The sequence below is a fragment of the Petaurus breviceps genome, unplaced genomic scaffold (assembly GCF_028583685.1).
Source record: "Petaurus breviceps papuanus isolate PSGF00001 unplaced genomic scaffold, PetGlider_PUasm1.0 99, whole genome shotgun sequence".
NCBI classification, from domain to species: domain Eukaryota; kingdom Metazoa; phylum Chordata; class Mammalia; order Diprotodontia; family Petauridae; genus Petaurus; species Petaurus breviceps.
The window spans coordinates 3,040,223-3,059,127 of NW_027187465.1; the positions used below are offsets into that span (position 1 = coordinate 3,040,223).

An 18,905-nucleotide genomic window follows, 5' to 3' on the forward strand; every position below is an offset into this window, starting at 1 on the left:
TGGCTGCTCAGTCCTCTGGGGATGGCATGGGAGTTGTAGGGTTAAATCTACAGGAAAGAAGAGGCAGTTATGGGTCTCTAGAAGCTGCTGGAGCCTGGGAGGTGTCCCCAGAGGGATCAGTGGCAGATTGGGGGGCTTGAACACAAGTTGGTGACTGAGAGATTGGTGGTCTTAAGCCACTGCCTGGGGACCACTCCAAAGGGGCTTTCCCACACAGCCGTGGACCCCGTCCTGACTCCTTCCTCCACAGCCAGTAGGTGTCCTCTGGCAGGGGCTAGTGCAATACAACATGACGGGCGCCCGGTCCAGTGACAAGGACATGATATATACAGTTAGAGTCATCTTAGGGCAGCGTCCCAAGCCACGAAGGACAGGATAGGAACTGCAGCAGAAAAAGAGGCCTTCGTGGTGGGGGCCCAAGGCAGAGACATGCCTGTCAATAAGGATTCTCATCGGGCCAGCCTGCTTTGGACCACACCTGCTCCTTGAGAATGCTGGCCCCCCAGCTTGAGTGTTTGAGAGGACAGTTGAGGACAACAGTGCGTGGGAAAAGGTGCAGCATTGTAAAAGGGATGATCCAATCTAGAGTCAAAATGACTTTATATTGGGATTTCAGAGGCTGCATCAGAAGACAGTCATTGGAGGGCCAGGGCCACCCTAGCCTCTGGAGGTTTTGACTGTGTGCTGGGGGACAGTCTGATTGTAACAGCCTCCCAGTTAAGGGCAGTGAGGGACACAGCTGGTGATCCTAAAGGGATTCCAGTGTTATAGGCTTCCCTCCCCTGGTCCCCATGTGACCCTGGAAACCTTGAGTTTAGGACCATGATTCCAAACTAGAGGCTGTCTCCCATGCCTCAGGCCAAGGCTGGCTGTCCTCTAGGGCCGTTCCGTTCTGGAATAGTTGGGATCCGAGGGTGAGGCCACTCAGTTTAGAACTAGCACCTTGGAACAAGCAGGGGACTAACTTCTGTGAAGTTACAAAGAGGCTCATTCAATCACACACTTTTATAAGTGCCTGCTGTGTGCTCCATCCTGTGTTTCATGCTGGGGGTACAGAGAAAGATGGGCCCTATTCTGTCCGCAAGGACTGCAAGAGTCAGCACACAGATCACTGCGTGTGAGGTGTTTAGAGGTGAAATGTCGGCTAATCCCAGAGGAGGGGTGCCAGTGGGACTAGGGTGGTGCCTGTAGAAGGGGAGGTGGAGACCTGATGTTGAGCCCCAGAATGGAGGGAGCACTTGGGTTCCCCATGGAGGTCTTTGAGCAGAGGCTGGTGAGTTTGAGAAAGGAAGAGATTTCTGATGAGGCGCCAGATGGACAGGATGACCTCTGCGGTCCCTTCCAGCTCAGAGTCTGTGGGTCAGTATTCCAGACCACCCTGACCAAGGACACGGATGCCAGGGGCCCTTGGGAAGAGTCAGGGGATTTGCAAGGGACTTCCCGGGCCATTCTGCTTCAGCCAGGAAGAGCACATCAGGCATGTGTCTGACAGGTGGTGGTCTGTCCTCTTTTTTGAGACTACCCATGAGGTAGTGGGCTGCCACAGGGGCCCAAGGCAGCTCACTGCACTCTTGGAGAGCTCCAGATTGTCAGACTTTTGTCTGACGTTGAACCAGACTGTGTCCTTGCAGCGAGCCTTGGCCTGGCATCAGGAATGGCAGCTACCCAAGGCCTTCCCTCTGCCCCCTCGGCCTTGCTGGGCCCTTCCTGTCTGGGCTGTGCCGCAGTGCCTATGCTGTGCTGAACCACAGCCCTTGCTGCTGCAGCAGGAGGAGGTACTCGGCCTCAGCTGGGACTGCTTGGCTTCTCCTTTCCCACAAGGACAAACCATTCTGGTTTATTTTCTCATTCAGAGGCAGTGTGGCATAGATCAGGTGACAGAATGCTGCTTTTGGCAGCAGGAGGCTGTGGGTTCAGATCCTGTCTCAAACACTTGCCCAGGCAAGGCCTTATTTTCCTCTGCCTCTGCTCCCTCTCCAAGGGACAGGTTGGCTGTGAGAGGGGTGGGAGGCTCTTCCCCCCAGGCCAGGGGACAGTGTAGCCTCAGAGCCAGTCTGTGGAGTGCCTGACAGCAGCTCTTTTAGGATGGCTCACTCTGGTTTCTCTCTTGGTTAGGCCTCGCTTCCCGTGCAGGAGTATCTCTTTATGCCGTTTGACCAGGCCCACAAGCAATATGAGACGGCCCGACACCTTCCCCCACCCCTCTACGTGCTCTTTGTGCAGGCCAGTGCTTATGGGCAGGCCTGTGGTAAGTATCTGGAAGCAGGGCTGGACTCAGCAAGGGCTAGATTTGGGTATCCAGGTGGCCTTGTCAAATTTCACAGTTCCCTGCAGAAAAAGTATGCCCCTGGCAGCATTCAGGGCTCTCATTGGATACTTCCCTCCAGGTGGGTGGCTTCACCCCTCCCCTTACCCTCCCAGCGTGGAGGCTTCTCCTTGGCTGGCCCTGGTGCTGAGCAAGGCTGGAGGAAGCTGATGAAACAGCAGCATTTGACACGCTCTTGCCTTTGAGCCTGGCAAGGTTAGCAAGCCTCACTGGCAGGCCGGCTGGGCCAGGGCTTCATCCTTTGTCTCCCAAGGAGCTCTCGCCCTCTCCCATTGGCACTCACTCTCCCTTGTGCCCTGGCCATTGCATGCTTTCTTGGTACTTGGAGGCATGTTGTCATTGAAAGGATAGGAGGAAGGTGAGGTGATTCTCAGTCCAAGGAATGCTTGAATCAATGGGCCTAGCCACCTCTCCAGCCCCTGAGGCTGCTGGAAGGTCTGGCCAGTGCCTCCCCTTGCCCTGCCTGCCTGCCAGGTGAAGGCTCTGCCCCAAATCCAGCATAGGGCATCTCTGTCCCCTCTGACTGTGTGCACCCCAGTGCATTACTGCATTACTGCCTCTCTTCTTGAGTCTTCTCTCTCTCCCTTCTGTGTCTTTTTTTCCTCTCCTCTTCTCTGTCCTGTTTTCTACATTAGCTTACATGAAACCTTCCTCTCAGCCCCCTAGGCAGGGTGAGTATTTTTCTTTTCTTGTGTCTTTCAAGATAAGCCCACCCCCTTTATGCCCCCTTTATCCATTTTCTTGATAGGACTTGCTCAGAAGGCAGCCAGAGACATTAGTCTTGGGCTGGGCTAGACAACAGTGACTTGCCACCCCTTGAGACACTGTCTCAGTGGCTTGGCATCCTGGAAATTTTCCTGCCCCACTTAATATAGAGAACCAAGGGTGCCTTTCACTGTGCCAGAGCTCGCCATATGGGGAAAGTTAGACAATTCTGAGCTGTGGGATTGCTGGCCTTTCACTTATCAGTCTGACCTCCCATCTTAAGACCTGTGGAGTTCAGGCAGGCTTCATGGCCCGGTAGGAAGGTGGCACAAATGTCAGGAACTGGGCTGGAAGCCTTGCTTTCAGGGCTCTTGGGGGGAGGGGCTCACATTTCATCCACACTGTGACCTGTGTAGGTAGCACGATTAGGGAGAGGTGTTTGCTCACTGCCATCTAAAGTGCCTCTCTCCTTGGGTGTGCCCTGGCTCTTCTCATGTGGTGACCTAAAGGCCCAAACTGGCCAGCTTTCCCTGCTTCTCCAGAAAATGTCTGTATCCAGTAATTAAGTCAGAGTTTTTAAGTTCTCTTGGCCTAGGCCTCCACAAGATTGATCTGAAGTCTTGTTTTTTCAAATTGCCTTCAGATAAAAAATTGTCTGTGGCTATAGAGGGCAGTGTGGAAGAAGCCAAGGCCCTGTACAAGCCGCCTGAGGATTCTCAAGGTAAAGGCTCAGCCAGACTGGGTTCCCCCTCCAGCGCTCCCTGTTCTGTGGAGGCCTGGGGCCTGGCATGTCTCCTGCCCTCCCGCAGAGTGCTGAAGAGGCGGCCCTGGGAGGGGGTGTGGAGGGCGGCTCTTCCCGGGCCCTCAGGCAGCCCTGGCTTCCCTCTCCCTTCTCTCTTGGGGTGCAGATGATGAGAGTGACTCGGACGCAGAGGAGGAACAGACCACAGTAAGAGCCCGTCCTCTGGGATCCGGCATTGGTGGGCGGCACTAGGGCTGTCCCCGGGGAGGCACAGCACTGAGAAGGGGGTTTCTGCTGTTGTTTCCCCAGAAACGTCGGCGCCCCACCCTGGGGGTTCAGCTGGACGATAAACGGAAGGAGATGCTCAAGAGACACCCACTGTCTGTTATGCTGGACCTCAAGTGCAAAGGTGAGACAGCAGGAGGTGGCCTCGGGGCAGCGGGCCTGTGGTCACGCACACAGGCGGAGCTTGGATTCGAACCCAGGTCTCTCCTGACACCAAGACAAATGCTTCCTGTGCTGCCTCAGAGGTTTGAGGGTTTGAAATGGTAGGAGAGCTTCTTTCCAACGACTCAGAGGGTGTGAAGTACATTCCTGGATGAGCCTTTCTGCTCTTCCCACTGTGGGGCAGTGGGAGGCCTGCCGGCGTGGCTCCTGGTGGCTCCTGGGGCAGTGTGCGTCTGCTGGCCGTGTGGCCTGGTGCCCACTGCTCCTGTCAGCTGAACGCATTGGCCTAGATGGACCTTGTCTGTGACACCCCCTTCCCCCCTTGCAGATGACAGCGTGCTCCATCTGACATTTTACTACCTCATGAACCTCAACATCATGACGGTGAAGGCCAGAGTGAGCACCACCACCGAGATCATCACTCCAGTCAGCGCAGGGTATGTGTCCCCAAACCTTAGTTTGTTGGAAGGGGTGAGGGTCCTGGGTACCTCTCTCTGTTCCAGAAGTGTGTGCCCCCACCACTGGCCCTCAGCCCTTAGCAGAACAGCTGGCCCACTGCCTGTGCTGGTCCTCAGCCTGCAGCGGACAGAAGGAGCAGGGCCTGCTCTGATGGCGGAATGTCTCGGGTGGTGCGTTTTGGGTTCTCTGCCATCTCAGCCTTCCTGGGACATCCCTAGGGGTGCTGGTTTTCTCCCTGGGTTTGCCTGGGGCAGCAGGAGGGCTGGTGGACGGGGCCTTCCTTATTTGGTGTGAGCACAGTGGAGAACACGGGCTCTGGGAGCCTGAGTAGATGGTCGTGCTCGAGGAGAAGGGGGAGCTAGGAGAGGAAGAGCCCCCTTTTAGCTGTACTGAAGCACCATCCTGTAGCAGCAAGCACCCCAGCGTCCCCAGGGTCGCTGCCACCACAGGTTCTTGGATCTGCTTTGATAAAGGAAAGCAACTCAAAATGGGTTAACTTACTTTAATCAGTCAGATATGTATCGTTTACCTAGTTCAGGGGAAAAAGGTCAGCACCCCGAACTTCAGAATATAGACAGAATTATCAAGACAGAAACAGATCAAGTAGACAGATTTCCAAACTGTCCAACCATTACATCCATACCAAACAACATCTGGGTTTCAAAGCCAGGGGGCTCTGGACAACGGCTTCCCAGAATTTCATCTGATCAGATCACAGAGCACTTCTCAAAGTGAGCCCCCAAAACAAAGCCTCACATCAGGGCTTATATAGCCTTCTCCTGGCTCAGAGAATGTAACAACCTTATTGACTCACTGGCCAGTCAAGAAGTATTTACTGAAAAACAGGCCTCCCCCCCAGGCTCCAGGTGCACTTTAGCCTAGGGGCAGGGAAGCTCTTCAAAATTTACATTCCCATTACACATCCTTTGCAGGGGACTTTGGTTACAGGTGCCTCCATTCCCTCCTGAGCCATCAGAGGGGGAGCCTGAGGTTCCCAGAAGCCACCTGGGCTCTTTATCCTTTGAGCCATGATGGGGCCCCTGGGGGCTTGGTTGGCCATGAAGTTCCCTTGGCCCTGTATGTGAGCCTGCATCCCTTTCTGATCTCCTAGCTGTAAAAATAATTAGAGGAGATATCCCATTAATTCAGCCAGATAGAAAGTGGTACCATGAAGAGTCTCCCCTTCGGTCAGGCGAAGGGACACGCTTCACCTTCCTTTTGAATGGAATGGATCCTCTGTCTGCCTGCTGGGGGAGAGAACGGGGCCAGCTCTCTTCTGCCTGTCACACTTAATTATTTTCTGTCCCAGCCCTTGTGGGTGGTGGCAAGGTCAGTGTTGCCAGCTCTCTGTTCTGGTTTGTTGGGTCACCTTGTCTCCAGCACAGAAGATAATGTCTCTTCCCTCAGGGGGTCTGGAGTGGGCTGGGGCTGTGTTTGCTGTGATTAGCTTGAGATTGGGCTCACATTTCCAAATGGAGGCAGATGCTGCCTGGAGCTCAGCAGATATGTTAGGCCTTGGTAATACAGACAGGTGGTACAGAGGGTCTGCCCAGGGGGTACCAAGCAGTCTGCATTATTCTTTCATTAGGGTCACCTGGCCATGCTGCCCTCTGAAGGCGGGATGCCCAGGCCTCTAGGTAACATGTTGATCATCCTGTGATGTGCATGTTCCCTAGCAAAAGTAGAATAATCATCCCTAAATGCTGCTTCCTCTTAGGGAGCAAGGTGTTGGTCAGAGACCTGGCCTTTCCTCCCATCTCCTACTAATGAACCTGGAGAGTCCCTTTTCCCTTTGGTAAAATGATCTTATGGACCTTGGCATGCCCTGTCTCACAGCTGGTGAGAGATCTGAGAGTGTGTATGTGAAAACCTGCTCCAGATTCCCACGACTCTTTGGTCCAGGGCCCTGTGTTAGGCTGAGGGCACTGGAAGGCAGGAGCTGCCCTCGGGAGCCCCTAGGCCATGGGCCCACACCAGAGCCTCTGTTGGCAGTCCTCACACCTCTCCCTTCCTCTTCTTAGTGAGCTGCTGTCTCCTGACATGATCTTAAGCTGCCTGTATCCTGGGGATCACGGCAAGAAGACGCCCAACCCAGCCAACCGGTACCAGTTTGATAAAGTGGGGTAAGTCAGCTTGGGTGGTGGTTCCCACTCAGCCTGCCTCATAAGGTCCATGGGGGGCCAGGTTTCTAGCGGAGACATCTTAGACTCTTAGAGTAAGTAGTTTGTTAGAAGGGCAGCAGAACAGGTGACTCCCTGAGCAGCCTTCAGACCAGGGGACAGAGGTGTGGTGCTCTGGGAGGCAGGAGATGTGGGTTCGAATCTTGGCTTGGACGCTTCCCATTCACTTAAGCTGGATGGAGAGTCCTCAGTCTTGTCTGTAAAAGAAGAGTAGTGATGTTTGCACTGGCCGTCTGACCTCACAGCTCTGGAGGATGGAACAGAGAGCAAAGGCAGCCGAGGGGCTGGGTGCCTTTTGGGGAAATTCAGAGCAGGTGCATTAAATTAAGACTGATGGAAGGAAAGTGAAGAGCAATCATCATCACTTTTGTCAGTTATGAGAGGACCCCTCCTACAGTCAGAAACAGGTAGAGTCTCCCAGGACCCGCTCTGGAGTGCAAGGGAAGTGAGGGGCTGTGAGGTTCCACCTTCTCACTTTAATACATAGTGAAGCCAAGGCCCAGAGAGGGCAAGTGAAGTCACACAGCTTGTGACTCTTGGAAGGATCAGAACACAAGTCTTCCTGCCTCTGTTTCCAGTGCTCTCTGTCCTCAGCACCATGCTGGCCATCTGCAGGCTCAGGGGCTGAGGGGAGAAGTCACTAAGTGGGCATGCTGTGCAGACAGCATGGGGACTGTAACCTGGTGTGGACAAATGAAGGACATGCGCGCACACGCACATGTACACACACAAGCTGGCCTGTGACTGCACCAGAGAAGAGTCCTCAGAAGGGAGACCTCACTTTGTACTGGATGGAGGAGGGGAAGGTATAGGGGTGTCCTCCTCAGAGAAGAATGTTGTATCTAAAGCCTCAAGGTCAGAAAGGGATCTGGCGAATCTTCTGTTCCCACTTTTTACAAATGAGGAAACTGAGACCCAACCAAGTGAAGCAGCTTGCCCCAAGGTCATGCAGCTGGTTAGGGGCCAAGTCAGCAGTGTGATCCCAGCTGGGGCACAGCCAGAGGGAAGGGAAGAGCTGGAGCCAAGGTGGGGAGTCTGGTGGGGGGTGTGAATGAGCAGCCTGTTGGAGAAAGGGAGGGGAACCCTGAGAGGAGGCCCCAACCTTGACAGAAATAACCCATGTTGTTTACTGCAGCATCTTGACCTTGAGCGACTACGTGCTTGAACTGGGGCACCCCTATTTGTGGGTGCAGAAGCTAGGGGGCCTGCACTTCCCCAAAGAGCAGCCACAGGTACGTATGCTGAATTGGGCACCGTGGCACAGGCTGGCAGTGTTCTGGGCAGCCTCTTTGGAGTCCCCTTTCATCCCTTTCCCCACAAACTCCAGAGACCAGCAGGGTAGCCCTCCTTAGAAATAAAGCTGCTTGGGCTTAGAAATAAAGCCTGGGGAGTTGGAGGCAACTTTGGGTGCTTAACTCCTTTGAATTGAATGTGACCTACTGGGCACAGCATTTGCTGCTTTCATCTCTGCCATGACCAGCCTCACATGGAAGACCTGGAACTCTCCCTCAGGAAATATGGGGCATCTATCTCATGGCTGAATATTCATTGATTCATTCATCAGCCTTGTATGACATGCCCGTGTGTCAGACCTCTCGGAGGGACTTGGAGCTTGAGCCTCAGTCAAGACCCTGTCCTCCTCAGGCTTCCTAGCTCCTATTCCAGCCTCCTCTGCCAGCCTGCACCTCTGGGGCATGGAGGGCAGAGCTGGCACTGATGTGGACCTGTCCTTTCTCAGCACGTGGTGACCACGGACAACTCGCTGAGCGCCAGTCACATGGAAACCACCATGAAGCTGTTGAGGACACGGCTGAAGGCCCGCCTGGCTCTCACGAAACAGTTTGCTTCATTGGGTAGGTCTGGCATCACACTGAACTTTGGGCAGCACCTAGACCAGACATCGCCAGAGGGCTTGTCTTACTCTCCTTCAGTTCCTCATCCTGATCTGCACTGCCCCTCAACTCACACTGACCTTCTGAGTCCTGCTGGGTGGGGAGAGGAGAAGTCGAGGCAGGGCCATTGCCGGGGAAGCTGGGCACCAGCAGACGGAAGCATGGGCATGGGCAGGGGGGTTCTGCCTGATTTGGGGGGTTGATTCTCTGAAGAAGAACCTTGGGGCTCAGGGTGGGGGTGCAGCCCCCTCGGCTCTGGCTCAGCAGTGCCCACTTCTGCCCATCCTTGTGGGTCTGAGTGCCAGCAGCTCTGTGGGTGTCTGTGTGTGGAAGCTCAGGTGCTGTCCCTGAAGGGCCCCCGGCAGCTGCAGGGCCAGGGGCTTCTACTTTCACTGGCCGGTGTTTGCTGTCAGAAGCAGTGAATGTCTGATTTTTCTCACAGTGGAGCCAGGTCAGGTGCAGAGGTCCAACTGTCTGTCCTGAACATTGGACACAGGTAATGACCATGGGACTGCCGAGCTCCTGCCCGTGCTCCTGGAGCCCTGTCCGGGCGGCCAGAGAGCCCAGCGGGGAGAGCTCTGCCCCCACCTCCTCTTGGCCCATCACCCTGCTTTCTCTCTTTTCTCTTAAAGAGCATGGCATTGTGCCAGTCACCAGTGAGTGCCAGCGCCTCTTCCCTGCAAAAATCGTGTCCCGCCTCGTAAAGTGGGTGGCAATCACCTATGAAGACTACCTGGTATGTACTGGGAAGGAGGGAGAGCATCTTCCACTGAACCTCCACGTGTGTAGCTTGGAGGACACACACTCCTGCACATGGTCACACACACACATGCACATATACGCACACCCCCATGAGTGACTGCCTTCCTCTCTCCCCTGGTTCTGTTGCAGGATTTGCCTTTCACCCGGGACATTGTGGAGGCTGGGCTAGCAGAGGACACACATCTGTACTATCTGGCGCTCATCGAGAGAGGGACAGGTAGCGTTGTCTTCCCTTCCAAGCTCCCCCGCTGGCTGTGTGCTCAGAGTGGAGATCAGGTCTCCTTTGGGGAGCCTGAGGTGCTGCCACTTGTGTAAGGCTTCCCAGCCTAACCCTTGGCTGCTCACAGAAATAACTCTGGGGGATTCCCCTTCCCCACTGCCTTTGGAGGCCTCCTCTCATGCTTCTTCCACCTCCTGGATCACCCGATTTGTGCCCTCTCCTGGCGCTGCAGAGGCTTTTGCTGTCCCTGGGGGTGTGCCCCAGGGACCCAGAGCAGAGCCCTTGCTGGAACGTGGCTTCTCCGTGAGATGCCCCTCCATGGGGGAGGAGCTGGGCTGTGCTGCCTGAACACTCCCCTAGCTTCTCAGGGCTCTAGGGTTAGCCCAGACAGAACATGAGCGCCACGCTGACCAGCCACCGGCTTTTCTTCATCACATGGTTTTTCTCCTCTCCATCTTTCCAGCCAAGCTTCAGGCAGCTGTGGTGCTGAACCCGGGCTACTCCTCCATCCCACCCATTTTCCGACTTTGTCTGAACTGGAAAGGAGAGAAGACGAGCAGTGATGATGATAATATCCGGGTAAGGGACGGCTGGGCTGAGGGGCGGGGCGGGGATCAACTCGCTGGGAGCATTCCCTTTGCCCAGGTGGCCTCCCAGCTCATCCCATGGAGCATCGCCTTCACTGGGGAAGTGGCGCCTCAGAGGCCTCCACGTGCAGCCTCCCTGCCAGCCTTCAGGCTTGGCAGCCAGAGTCTTTGAGCCCCACAGCCAGCTACACTTGGGCCAGACCCAGCCCCATGACTGTGATCAGAGAATCTGGGCCCATGAAGATGGGCCAGGGAATGTCCCAGCACTGGGCAAGGACAGAGAGGGACGACTCCTGGCCTTGGCCCACACAGACCAAAGGGCAGGTGGATTGGCCGCTTTGGGAAGCATGGGTTTCCTGGGCTAAGCTCAGTCATCAGTGGCAGGGCATCTTTGTCTGTGACAGGCCATGGAGAGTGAGGTCAGCGTGTGCTACCGGGAGCTTTATGGCCCCAAGCCTGGCCACCAGCTCCTGACCAATCAGCTACAGCGCCTATGCGTCGTGCTTGATGTCTACCTGGAAACGGAGAGCCACGACACCAGTGTGGAAGGGCCCAAGGAGTTTCCCCAGGAGAAGATGTGTCTCCGACTGGTCAGGTGAGCAGACGGCTTTGGGGGACAGGCTGGTGGGAATGACCATGCTGTCACTGCAGGCCACCCCAGCAGTTAGAGAGGAGGCCCCCCCCATCAAAGGGCATCCAGTCCACTCTCCTCCCCATGGCGGGCTCACGGCCTCTGCACCTGGCCAGTTGACCCTGAGTGTCGTGAGTGATTTGGCACACTGCACGGCAGGAATTCTCGTTTGTCTTTGGTGATAAGTCCTTTCCACAGACAGTGCTCTTTATTCTTGAAGAGTAGATTTCAAATCCTTTGAGATGAATTTTCAGTATTTTCTTTATCTCTTTGGTACAGAAACAGGCAGGAGCAGTAATAAGGAACGACAAGCTTAGAAACCTATTTCCTTCCACTCATTGCTTCTTCCCTCTACAACTGCCTCCTTCCTTGACATGTACTAAAGGAGGAAATCCTGGCACCCTCCCTGCCCCTCTGATCCACAGACAGACAAGACTCAGCAAAAATCTGCTTCCTGTCTGATATCTTTGAAAAGGGCCCTGCAGTGTCTGGCTCTGCCAGGTTGGGAGAGAGGGTTCTCTCCTACCAAATTGCTTGGTCCCCCCAGTGAATGGCTGGATATTTCCTTTCCTTCTTCCCTCCCTCCCACTTTCTCTCTGTCTCTTTCCCCCTCACTCCCCATCCTCTCCCCCCTTTCTCTGTCCCTCCCTCTCTCCCTCTTTCTTCTCTCAACTACTTCCTACCCCACTCACAGCCTGTCTTCACAGAGTGGATTTACTGTCCGTATGGTCCAGGAGTTCCCGAAGGACCCTTTCTTTTAGCAGGACGTCTGTCCTCAAAGTTGAGCATTTCTGGCGAGGGAGGCTTCTCCGGGTGCCTCAGATCCAGTGAGCCAGGGCCTGAGAGGGCATGAAACCGCCTGGAGGATTAGGTTTCTGTCTCAGATCTCCTGGAAATGACATTGTTGCCGCCAGCTGGAATTGGAGCGAGGGACCAGCGAGGGGCAGGCGCAAAGCTGAGAGTCAGGGTCAGGAGAATTGGGTATGCCCTGACTGACCTCTGACCTCGGGCAGATCCCCGGCCTTCGTGTGCACAATTCTGCAGTGAGACAATGAGAGCAGCTGCCTTGAAAGCCTTTTCTGGCTCTCAGATTCTATCCTCCTGCGGCTAGGGTGTCGTCCTTCTCCTCCTCTTCCCTCCCCGCCCCATCCCTGTGGCAATGAAGGGGACTCGTAGGCTCCCTAAGGCAGGCCCCCACATTCATCGCAAGTAGAAGGACCCTCAGATTTAAGTTTGTGTCCCTGATATCTTAACCTTGCACATTAAAGAGAAAAGTGGCTGGCAGAGTGTGGAGAGCCGGCCTTAGCCCTCCTGTGCTCTGCCCAGGGCCTTTGGCACTGCCAGCAGAGCACTCAGAGCAAGCCTGGTCTCTTTCCCCAGGGGTCCCAGTCGGATGAAGCCGTTCAAGTACAACCATCCCCAGGGATTCTTCAGCCATCGTTGACCGCCAGACTGCGTTTCATCCGTCCATCTGTCCGTCCGTTACCTGACGAGCTTCCAGCAGTGGGTGGGCGCTAGGCTTTTACACCATGAGTATGACTTGTGTGCTTCTCCAGGTCTTCTAAAGTCAATTTTGTGTTTTTAATGTATTAAACATGTCCCTGGGTGAAGTGAGCTCAGTCCTCTGCATGTTTGTGTGAAGGATCTTGTCCTTAGTGGTGGGAAGGGGCTGTAGACAGGCTTTTGGTTTGCTTCCTGCCTAACCAAGCTGTGGTTGGCGGAGGGGAGGGGTGCTGCTGTGTCGTGGTGGGCAGGGCAGTGGTCCTCCCAGGCTTCCTCCATCGCATCCACCCATAACTGTTTATATGGTTTATAAAATGTTGTGCTTGGTCTCCCTCAGTGAAGCCTTTCAGATTCTGGTTGGTAAAGGATCCTCCCACATTTGCCCAAGAGACAACCACCCCACGTTCACTGTCTCTCCTTGCTTGGTCTGGCAGACTTCTTCTCCTACTTAATTCCACAGTCAGATGCTTCTTTCTTTCTGCCTTTGCTGTGATTTGATTAGTATTACAGATTGTAAGTCTCTTCCCTTCTAGAAGTGATTCTGTATGATGGGAGGGCCCCCTTGTCCTTAGTTTCTCCCCAGCCCATTTGCCCGTGGCCCTCGAGGCCCCTGCATTTCAGCCATGGCCAGCATCCCTTGCCCGAGCTGCCTGCATCCCCTTGTGGCCTCACTGCTGTGTGTGCTGAATAAGATGGGAAGGGAGCCTAAAAATAGCATATTAATGGAACCCGCACTGCAGCCTTGACTGCTATTCTTGGCTGGAAGACAGGCCACTGACTCAGCAGCCAGAGCGAGAGCAGGATTGGGAGCAGGCATCCTCCAGAAGCCCGGGATCGCAGGAGCTCAGCAAGGAGGCTGCTGGGGGACTGTTCTCCAGAACAGTCTGCCGCTTCATAAGAGCAGAGGAAAAGAAAGCATCAGGGACCTAGAAGGGCTCAGAGGGCATCGAATTCAACCTTCTCTTTTACAGATGAGGAACGAAGGCCCCCAGGGCCTGAGTGACCTGCCTGAGGTCCCTGAGCTAGTAGCTAAGTAGCACTGTTCAGACCCAAGTCTTCCCACTCCAGAGCACTGTGCTGCGCATGTTTCTTCCTATGGATCGATAGAGATTTGTGCAGAGGGGTTTCTGGGATAAGAGGGACCAAAGTATCCCCAATTGGTGATAGGAAAGGACCCTTGAGAGCTGGGACTGAGGCCCAACATACTCTGGGCTAGTAATGATGGAAGCCGGGAGGAGCCCGACTCCTCTGCTTAGATTGGCCCAGGGAAGCTGCAGGTGCCTTAGGGCCTCTCCTTCCTCCTTTCCCTGCCTCATACAAGAATTCTCAGGTTCTTGTCTTGTTTCCAGGTCTCTCTCGCAACTAATTATGGCCATTTCCCAAAGATATTGAGAAAAAGGAACATCTGCAACTTGAGCTCCAGGCCAGTCTTTCCTAGATTGTGCGTTTTAATAGTATTGATCCCTAACCTTTTCTTTACCCTTTTTATGAAGCGGGACCAGAAGTGAATTGTATTCCTTTCTATTTTAACATTTCCCTTATGTCGACAAGATCCCTGTGTTTCCGCAGTGGATCTCTTTGTGACAAAGAAAAAGTGGTAGAACTAAGTCGAGAAGTGTAAGCCACATTCTGCGTCCGTAGGTGCCCACCTGTCTGCCGAGAGGAGCGTGGAGCAGGGAGCTTCTTCCATCCTCCGGGACCAGGATCAGGCACTGCATTTAGTCTGAGTTAGCTGCTTTATAGTTTTGTCCTACTTTACATTAGTATATTTATTGTGTGTCTATTTTTCTTGGTTCTGCTTTTTATATTTTGCCTCAGTTTGGTCTTTTCATGCTTCTGAATTCTTAATAATCGATGTTTCTTATATATAGCACAATAATACTCCCATTATATTTACATAAGAGTTTGTTCAGCCTTGCCCCATTTGATGGTGCACATGCGTGCAAGCACATGCACACACAGACACACACACGCAGTTTCCAGTCCTTCATTGCACAAAAAGCATGGCTATGAATATGTTGCAGTAGATGATTTACATGATCGATATCTTACCTTGGCGGGGGGGAGGGGCAGGTTGTGCCCACATCAAGGGGCATGGACCTTATACTTGCCCAATACCGAACCGATTTCTTGAATGGCTGGACCGATCCATCATCCTGCCACCAGGGCATCTGTCTTCACAGACCCCTCAGGAATTCACTGTTGCCCTTGCCGATTCTCCTGGCGGTGCCATATACCTGTCCTCCCTTGTTATCTCTGCCCGTTCTTTGGGTGTGAGATAAAAGCTGTGGGGAGTGCATGGACCATTGTCTAGTCGAGGCATCGAGTCCTTTCCTCTCGTGACAGGGCAGGTTTGGACTTGCTGACCTCCTCGTTCCCTTCTGGTTTCCCATCCCTGGTCCTTTGTGGTGTCTAGTTTTTTTGCTTTTCTCTTGAACACTCAGCCGCTGGGGAATGACTCCCAGGCACCTCTGTGGTTTGGACGTCATACTTTTATCGCAGTTATTTGATGTGTAGATATCCTCCCCAGCTTGGCTCTCCTTGTGTTTTGAATGATTGGTCTTGGACTTTGTCCCCTTGAATATTCTGTGTCTCCAAACCCCTAGCCTGTTCTGTTTCAGCTGCCTATGTGCTTTTCTTGACACCCTGTCAATAAAAAGAGAATCCATTGGCTCCTGTCGCCTAGAGTTTATTTCGGTGAGGAGGTAGAGGAGAGGTCGGCCCTGCTGGGCCCTGGGAGGCAAAGCCATGCATGCACTGATAGGCCCTAGTCCTGGCCCTGCCACCAATGCTGCTTTGCTTCAGAGGACTCCCCAGTCAGTCAAGGGCAGTCCCTCTGAGTCATATGCCTTACCTCGTGTAATGAGCATTACACTTTTCAAAACCCTTTCCCACTCCTTATCTTTGATTCTCACATCCATGGAGATCCTGGTTCTACAGTAAACTTTGCCACGAATAAACTGTGACCTGGAGCGGGCCACTTGGCCTATGGTCAGGCCTTGCTACCAGGGTGTTGGACAAGATAGGTGTCTTGTGGATGGCCAGAGGTGAGGGTGAGCAGAGCCCATGAAAATGGGGACAGAATTTAGCCCCTTTCCAGTGCTCAAAACCCTCGAGAGTTGGGGCAGTTCAACGGAGTCAGGAAAAACTCCCTCAAAGGAGCAGGAGGGGCCACCCTTGGTTATATCTCTGCCGCCTCCCCTAGGCGGGCCAACAGCTGAGGAAGGACCTCAGAGGTCCTGTAGTTGTGTACCAAAACCCAGACAGTCTAACACCCAAAGCCACAGCCAGTTCAGGCTAGCGTTGGGATTGGAGCCCCTGGCCATCGAGGCGCCTCACTGGTCACTGAGAACAGAACCAGCTGAGGCATAGGTGCCTATGCTGTGATAGCCTTGGCCACGTAAGGCCACCTTTTCTGCAGGTGTTCACTGTGTTTGAAGCCTTAAAAGCCTCCCTGGAGCCCTGGAATTAGGGGACACCATGGAAAGCACCTGTTAGTGGGAAGGACAGATGGACATTTCAGATCGGGTTAAGTCGGCCGCTAAGCTTTGCAGCAGAACTCCAGAGCTCCCACTGGAATCAGGCAATGCAAAATTTGAAATCCTCATCCTACCTCCCATAATAACCGTGACCTGCCATCGCAATAGTGCGTTGTAGTTTCCTATCCATCATCTGAGAGGCCTGATGACAGTAATGGAGAGACCTGGGCCCAGTAAGCATCCCCTGCACACCACACCCAGCTGGTCTTCCAGCCTTCACTTGGACACATCTCATGAGGAAGCCCCTGAGATCCTCAAATCTCAACCTTCTTCTCTGGCAAATGGGGCTTTATAGGCCCTGCTTGTTTCAGGCCTCTGGTGAGATGTCATAGAAGGTGTTTAGTGAACTTTATAGCGTTGTAGAAATAGGGGCTATTCATGTCTTAGCCTTTCAGGTCTCATGATCTCCCTAAAAGAGGTAGAGGAGGCAGGGGGCATTTGTTCTGTTCCATAGCTGAAGAAACTAAGGCCTGGAGAGGTAACTTGGCCCAGGTCACAGACTTAGGGGAGTCCAGGCCTTGAGATCAGCTTTCCTGCTAGTCCAGGGCTTTGCCCATTGCGGCCTCCTCCCTCTCTCCTCTTGTGGGACCCTGGCCCTTGTGTGCTTCAGGTCCCCAGGAACAAGAGAAGATTTGGAGGAGCTGACTCAAGTATTGACCATGCATCATCATGTGTAAGAGAGCTCCCTGGAGACAGAACCAGGTGCCATGGGCATGAGCTTGAGAAATACATTTCCTTAGCCTCATCCCAGAATAAAGTGAGCTACCTGGCCCATAGCGGGCTCCTCTTCTCCTCCAAGGAGGTCTCCAAGCCTAGGTGCTGTGTCCACTCGTGAGGGACATCAGAGGGGATTCTTGGGTCCATGTGGGTCTGAACAGTCTGTGTGTGGGAGACCCTTCCATCAAGCTCTGTGAAGTAAAGTCAGACTAAGAACTGAGTATTTGAGTAAGTACTCATGGAAGACTTGTGAGGCTGGGGGATGGGGAGGAGGTCACCTCAGTCCATTGCCATTTTGGCATCCCTAAGACAAGGCCAGGCCTTCTGACCTTGGTCCCTGGCTCCCTGTAATAATCAGGAATAACATTATTTTGTAGTCACTTGGGATTAATGTGCCAGGTCAGCCAACTTCCCAGCAAACCTAATCATTGGAAGGGCAGAGAGAAGACCCATTGGAAGCCAAGGAGGCTGCTTGGTGTGGAGGTCATTTGAATTCAAATCCCAGCTCCCAACATTTATGAACAGGATGATCCTGGGAAAGTCTTGACCTCTCTTTGCCTCCTGTGGAGAAGGAAGAGTTTGTTAGGGGTCCCTTTTAACCCTTGATATAAGTTTCACTTGTTCAAACCCAGCTTGGTCTAAACAACCCCCAACTTACAAACCAACAGTATCATAGACATTTCTGAGCCAGAAATTCTTAACATCAGGATTTATTCTGGGCACCTGTAGCAGCAACCACACTGGCATCCCCAGGATGGCTGCTAGCACAGGTACTTAGACCTGCTTTACTAGGAAAGCTAGCTGCCTATGGTGTTAACAATCTCTTTTAATTACATTCACTAGTTCAGGGGAAAAGTCAGAACCCTGAACTTCAGAGAAAATACAAGAAATAAAGACCAACAGACAGGATTCTGACTGTCTGAATCAACTATACACTTTATATACATACCTGGATCCAGAGAGCCTTTCTATCCAAGCCATCAGGGAGCTCTGAACATACGGTCACTCAGAATCTCGACCAGGGAATCACAAGATCCTTCTCATAAGGGAACCCCCAAAGTAAAATACCAACTCAGAGTATATATACACTTCTCAGAGCCAGAAGGTATCGCAACCCTGAGTGCTCATTAGAAATGAGCAAAAGGGAGCGGCCAGGTAGCACAGCGAGTAAGAGTGCCGGCTCCAGTGTCGGGATGACCTGGGGGATCGAATCCGGGCTCAGACACTTAGCACCCACCCAGAAACACTTGGCCCTGTAATCTTGAGCAAGTTACTTAACCCCTATTGCTTAGGGGTGGCCAGGTGGCTCATCGAGTAAGAGCACCGGCTCCAGTGTTGGAATGACCTGGGGATCAAATCCGGGCTCAGATACTTAGCATCACACCCAGAAATAACTGGCTGTGTAACCTTGAGCAAGTTAATTAATTTCTTGGAAAAAAAAGAAATGAGCAAAAGGTGTGAAAGCCTTCCTACAAGCAAGCCCACCCCAAGCAAGCTTCCCTTAATGGGCTCCACTGTGAAGCCTATTAATGGGCCAGGAAGATCTTAAATCCCATTAACATTACAGCACCTAAGACATAAGACAGCACCAAGGCATTGTTGAGTTCTCACAACTATTCTGCTGTATATGTATCTGTATTCTGACAATGCAACCATTTTGCAGAATGGGAAATGGAGGCCCAGAATGGTTCTAGGCTTGGAGCTGAAAGGAACCTTAGAGCTCATTCAGTCCAAGCTCCTCAAAAATCTTACAGAGACTTAAATGACTGAGCCAAGGTTGTGGCAGAATCGGGATTTGAACTCTGGTTCTCTAACTCCAAAATCCTTTGCATTTTTCACTGTGCTGCACCGTGATGACCGGACTACGAGTCACAGAATTGTATGATTTGGGAGTTGGAAGGAACCCTGGAGGCCAAGTCTAGTCCCCTCCGAAGTGTCTCTGACCCATGGTTCTCCAGCCTTTGCTAAATGACCTCATGTGGGAAAGAACTGATGAAATTTGCTTTTCTCACTTTATTTTTCTTGCTTTAAAAAAAATATGGTTGATACAGAAATGTGTTTTGCACGATTTCACATATATAATTGATATATTGCTTGCCTTCTCAGTGAGAGTGGGAGGGGGTGAGAAGGAGGGAGAGAACTTGGAATTCAGAATTTAAAAAGAAAAAAACATTTAAAATAAATAACAAAAGTAA

The 18,905-nt window shown here is 52.8% G+C and overlaps 1 protein-coding gene across 4 annotated transcripts in view; it reads left to right on the forward strand.

Annotated features, from left to right (window-relative positions):
- THOC5 (THO complex subunit 5) overlaps positions 1-15,127 on the forward strand; it is a 32,050-nt gene extending 16,923 nt beyond the window's left edge. For all 4 annotated transcript variants that reach the window (XM_069081705.1, XM_069081706.1, XM_069081707.1 and 1 more), the window contains 13 exons: positions 2,116-2,248; positions 3,675-3,752; positions 3,940-3,980; positions 4,083-4,182; positions 4,549-4,657; positions 6,701-6,802; positions 7,995-8,091; positions 8,598-8,712; positions 9,384-9,487; positions 9,643-9,730; positions 10,197-10,312; positions 10,725-10,915; positions 12,332-15,127. In XM_069081705.1, the coding sequence (XP_068937806.1) occupies positions 2,116-2,248; positions 3,675-3,752; positions 3,940-3,980; positions 4,083-4,182; positions 4,549-4,657; positions 6,701-6,802; positions 7,995-8,091; positions 8,598-8,712; positions 9,384-9,487; positions 9,643-9,730; positions 10,197-10,312; positions 10,725-10,915; positions 12,332-12,395 (1,338 nt within the window). In that variant the 3' untranslated portion in view covers positions 12,396-15,127. The remainder of the gene's footprint in view (positions 1-2,115; positions 2,249-3,674; positions 3,753-3,939; positions 3,981-4,082; positions 4,183-4,548; positions 4,658-6,700; positions 6,803-7,994; positions 8,092-8,597; positions 8,713-9,383; positions 9,488-9,642; positions 9,731-10,196; positions 10,313-10,724; positions 10,916-12,331) is intronic.
- Positions 15,128-18,905: the final 3,778 nt, after the last annotated feature.